Source organism: Asparagus officinalis, chromosome 4 (genome assembly GCF_001876935.1).
Source record: "Asparagus officinalis chromosome 4, Aspof.V1, whole genome shotgun sequence".
Classification (NCBI taxonomy): domain Eukaryota; kingdom Viridiplantae; phylum Streptophyta; class Magnoliopsida; order Asparagales; family Asparagaceae; genus Asparagus; species Asparagus officinalis.
Genome location: NC_033797.1, coordinates 137,796,742 through 137,802,040, shown reverse-complemented (window position 1 = coordinate 137,802,040; position 5,299 = coordinate 137,796,742). Strand labels below are relative to the sequence as shown.

At 37.3% G+C, this 5,299-nt stretch overlaps 2 protein-coding genes across 3 annotated transcripts in view; both read left to right on the top strand.

Moving 5' to 3' along the window:
• LOC109839510 (embryogenesis-associated protein EMB8-like) overlaps positions 1-1,439 on the top strand; it is a 12,927-nt gene extending 11,488 nt beyond the window's left edge. The window contains exons 13-14 of one of the 2 annotated variants that reach the window (XR_002246651.1): positions 311-488; positions 598-809. Coding sequence is in view for 1 of the 2 variants with exons in the window: in XM_020407971.1 (XP_020263560.1) it covers positions 311-380; positions 844-1,287 (514 nt within the window). In the remaining variant the exon portion in view is untranslated. Of the gene's footprint in view, positions 1-310; positions 489-597; positions 810-843 lie in introns of those variants that run through there. The other variant, XM_020407971.1, reaches the window with a different exon arrangement.
• On the top strand, positions 1,970-4,884 carry LOC109839509 (pentatricopeptide repeat-containing protein At2g22070-like). The gene is given in 3 exon segments (XM_020407970.1): positions 1,970-3,258; positions 3,260-3,345; positions 3,348-4,884. Coding segments are annotated over 3 exon segments (2,349 nt in total). The 5' UTR covers positions 1,970-2,152; the 3' UTR covers positions 4,505-4,884.

Genomic DNA, 5,299 nt, shown 5'->3' with positions numbered 1-5,299 from the left:
AAGAATTTGGCAGGTTGCATTTATATACCAAACCCGACATCCAATTAAAAAAATAAAAACTATTTTGTACACATACAACCTTCCACGTCGAGAAAACATAACATATCACAAGCTATTTTGTAATCGGCGCGATGTTAAGTCGCATTCTCTCATTTTATCTCACTTGGAGTAACCTCTAACCTTCTATGAAATATTTTAGGTAACTTAACCACGCATCTTCTTTTTAACTTTGACTGGGAACAAAAACATGTAAAATGGTAGGTATTGTTTTTTGCAGCTATATTATGCAGATTGTCTGTCTTCATTGCAGGTGGGTTGGAGCCGTCAGCGAGTTTCTTTCTGTTTTACACTCTAGCCCATACATGCATGAACAACAACAGGTATCATATCTGCCTTCGAACCTTGTTCTCGTATGACTTACAACGCACAAAATTCTCCTAACTTATAAAGCAAGCATTTCCAATGTTTATTTTCTGCAAGTTATTCATATATTATTAAAGCAAGCATTTCCAATGTTTATTTTCTGCAAGTTATTCATATATTATTCTGCTGCAAAAGCTGTTTTTAATCTAGTATTTCGCTTTACTCATGAATCATATATTATTCTGCTGCAAAAGCTGTTTTTAATCTAGTATTTCGCTTTACTCATGAAAGTTGTATTAATGTTGTTACAAACTGAAGTTATAAAATTTTGTGAACCTATTAAAACATTAGTAAGTATTTTATGTTAGTATATAGTTTTTGGGTAAACATTCTCTTGTATTTATTCTTGCATGCTGGAATGCTACCATTGGAAGTATTTCAGTTTATGATTTGTACTATTAGGTATTTTTTTTGATGCAGATAGAGAGTACTGGGGTTCATTCTCCTCTTGAGTCTTCAATCGATAAGTCCCCCTACGTAAACATCATGGAAGATGGACTGGTTACTGCATTGACTAATGATGAACCAAACAATAACGAAGCAACAGCTTTACTCGATGCTCGAACAACTCATGAACAAAAATCTGATATCAATAGCACCACGGAAGAGGTGAAAGGAGAGAGAACCGAAAGGAGAACAAATCCAGTTCATGAAACTGTGCCCACTTGTGCACAAAGTGCACATGAAGACACAATTTCTGAAGTTTTTCATAATATGACAGTTCAAGTGAAGAGATCGATGAATCAGCTCACAAGGCAGAGTGGGAGATCAATCTGGTTGCTTGCTTATATTGCTATAGTAACAACCTGGCCCCTTCTTGGTTCTTTCTTTCCTGCTGTCTTCAGAAAGAAGTTGAAGGTCTAGTTCCCCAAGTGGGTTGCTGGTATATTATGTAAGCTAATGTATAACTCTGTTTATGTTCATGTATTTCTGCCATTCTGCAGCGTATCCATAAATACATAAAGAAATAAATTCACAAATACTAAAATAATACAAAAGTCAGAATCTTGCATAAATGGTTGATTGTTCAATAATCGTTTCATTTATTAATTAATGAAACGTTAATTGCAGGAAGACCTCCCGACGAAACTGAACTTCCCTCAGTAGTCCTACAGACTGTTGGGATAGTTGTATCGTCGCAGGTAGGTCCCTGGAGTGAAAACCTATTGTTGTAGAGACCTTTGGTAAATGGTAACAATAGAACTACAGAGGTAGTAAGTTATGACACAGTATGATTAAGTAAGGTTCTCATGGTGAGTTGAAAATAATTTTTTTTAATAACCCCACCTGAAAAATAAACACAGGATCGTGTGAGTTCACTTAATAGTTACTTATATGATTATCGATACAAACTAATCTTGAGTTGAATAGTACATGATTCATATGTATTAGAATAGATATAGTTTACAATCTTTAAATAATTTTTTTATTATTAAAACCAATTGTTTACAAATTAGATAGATTTTAAGTTGTCTATGAACTTAAACCCATCAAATTAGTTTGATCCTTGAAGCTGTATGAGTTCATAGCTCACCAACCCATAATATGGGGGCTCTTGGTCTTGAGTTTTGATTTTGAGCTGAGTTATTTAAAAAAAAGCTCATAATATCATCACCCAAATTTAAAAGAGTTTATTTATCGCTACAAAGGAAAGCATGAAAAATTTGTACGTGGTAATAATGCTCCATTGAATTTCTCCCTCTCACTCTTCTTTTGATTTTTTTTTTAAATGTCCATTCCAAATCCTCTCATCAACACCTACATCTCTCTAATCCAATCGTGCCTAAACTCCAAAAACCCCTTTTCCCGCGCGAAATCAATCCATTCCCTCATCATCAAATCCGGCCTCCTCTCCTCCTCCACTTACCTAACCAACAACCTCATCAACCTCTACTCGAAACTCTCCATTTTCTCCGATGCCCATCAACTGTTCGACGAGATGCCTCAACCGAACATCTTCTCTTGGAACTCCGTCCTGTCGATGTACGCGAAATCCAGCCAGCCCGAATTGGCAATCCAAGTGTTTGATAAAATGCCCGAGAGAGATTCGGTTTCTTATACTGCGATGATCGTCGGTTTTAACCAAACAGGTCGGTTCAACATGGCCCTTAAAACGTTCTCGAAGATGATCGTGGATGGGATTTCTCCTACCCAGTTCACATTCACTAACATTTTGTCGTCTTGTACGTTGAAGACCGAGGGAATTGATACCGGGAAAAAGTTGCATTCATTCATAGTTAAGCTCGGGCTTAGTGGGTATGTACCAGTGGCGAACTCGCTTATAAATATGTACGGAAAAGCTGGAGACTTGAGGACGGGGAAGTTGGTTTTCGATAGGATGAGCCTGAGGAGTGTTTCAAGCTGGAATTCTATGGTTTCGATGTACTCCCAGTCAAAAAGAATGGATCTTGCTCTTTCGCTGTTCGAGAGAATGGAAGAAAGAAGCATCATTTCTTGGAATGCAATGGTTGCAGGATACAATCAGAATGGTTTCAATCTTGAAGCTTTATACTTCTTTGCTCGAATGTTAAAGGAGACATCTCTGATCCCTGATAAATTCACTTTGACGAGTGTTTTATCTTCTTGTGCGAATCTTGGATTGTTGAGAACTGGGGAAGAGATTCATGGTTATATTGTGAGAAATCAAATGGAGTGCAATGGGCAAGTTGGAAATGCTTTAATATCAATGTATTCGAAATCTGGTGGAGTTCAAATTGCTCATAGAGTTGTGGAGAGAATAGTTGATTCTTCAAATCTTAATGAGATATCGTTCAACCGCTCTTCTTGAAGTTATCTCAAGATCGGTGAGCTTCCACTGCCAGAAGAGATATTGATTCGATGAAGCAGACTGATGTAGTACCTGGACTGCAATGGTTGTAGGCTATGTTCAAAACGGTTTTAATGCTGATGCTATTGATCTCTTCGATTGATGATTAAAATAGGTCCTGGGCCAAATAGTTACACTCTTGCAGCAATTCTAAGTGTTTGTTCCAGTCTTGCTTCGCTTCGACATGGGAAAGAGATTCACTCAAAAGCCATTAGATCACGCGAAGGTCTCTCAGTCTCGGTTAGCAATGCCCTGATCACAATGTACGCAAAATCAGGGAGTATTTCTCTAGCGGGACGAGTTTTTGATCAAGTTTATTGGGAAAAGGAGACTGTTTCTTGGACCTCTATGATTATAGCTTTAGCCCAACATGGACTTGGTGAACAAGCAATAGATCTATTTGAAGAAATGATTAAAATCAGTGTTGAGCCTGATCATATAACGTATGTTGGGGTATTATCAGCGTGTACTCATGTTGGATTTGTCCAGAAAGGAAAAACCTATTTCGAAATGATGAAGAATGTACATAATATCGAACCAACATCAAGCCACTATGCTTGTATGATCGATATGTTAGCTCGTGGTGGGCTACTCGAAGAATCACTAGACTTCATTAAATCTATGCCAGTTGAGCCTGATGATATAGCTTGGGGCTCGCTATTATCAGGCTGTAAAGTTCATAAAAACGTGAACATCGCAGAATTTGCTGCAGATAGATTACTATCATTAGACCCTAACAATAGCGGAGCTTATACAGCGCTGGCCAATGTATATTCCTCTTGTGGAAAATGGCGAGAGGCAGCGAATGTTTGGAAGCTGATGAAGGACAAAGGGGTGAAAAAGGAACAAGGATTCAGTTGGATGCATGTAAAGAATAAAGTTCATGTCTTTGGAGTTGATGATTCGGTGCATCCTCAAAGAGAGGGGGTCTATAAAATGGCTGCTAAATTTTGGGAAGAGATAAAGAAGGCAGGATTTGTTCCTGATACTGGGTCAGTGCTTCATGATATTGAGGAGGAGTTGAAGGAGGAGTTGTTGAGTAGGCACAGTGAGAAGCTTGCTGTGGCTTTTGGGTTGATTAGCACACCAGAGAAGGAGACACTAAGGATTATGAAGAACTTGAGGGTTTGTAATGATTGTCATAATGCAATGAAGTTTATATCTAAGGTTTTTGACAGGGAGATTATTGTTAGAGATGCTACTAGGTTTCATCATTTTAGAGATGGGTTTTGCTCTTGTAGAGATTATTGGTGAGAAGGAAGAGCTTTTTGTTTTATTGGGTTAGCGCAGACACATCCCTTGTATCATAAGAGGTTAAGCACTTGCTATCCCTGAAAGGTTTTAGGGGTACATGCTGATAGATCCCTTACTATCGCTCAATTGCAGATAGAGCCCCTAAATAAATCTTTTTTTTTTCCGAGACCTTTTACGAGGTCTGTTTGCAATTAACCCAAGGTTTTATTAACACTCGGATTCACTAGTATTTATTCAAACAGAGTTATCTCTTAGTTATATGTATCTATACGGTGTGACCTGTAAATTCAGCATCTGTAAGACAATACGAGATCTCTTTGTATCACATTGAAATGTTAGAGGGCCTTATCAGCAGTACATTGATGTTATGGAAAACCCAAGTGAAGGTTACTGGTACAATTTTGTCTACATTTTTCTTTCGTAAAAAGCTGTATTCATTATCTAATGTATTATTTCTAATACTTGTTATTTATTTTGCTTCTGGAATAGAATAAAAGTGTGTAGATTTTATAATGTTTTGATCCATCAACATTCACTGTACACGTGTACGTTAACTAGCCATTGCAACTCATTGACAAATAAATTATGGAGGCACGAGCTATAATACACGATTTCTAGTGATTTTTAGTCATTTTGAACCATTGGCAAATAATTTCGCACAAACCAAAATTTATGTTTTCATGGTCTATAACCCACAACTTATGAGCATTTTTAGTCATTTGGAGCCATTGGCAAATAACTTCCTGGAGGCTAAAATTCACATTTTATGAGTTGTAAAACCAATGATTTTAGCCA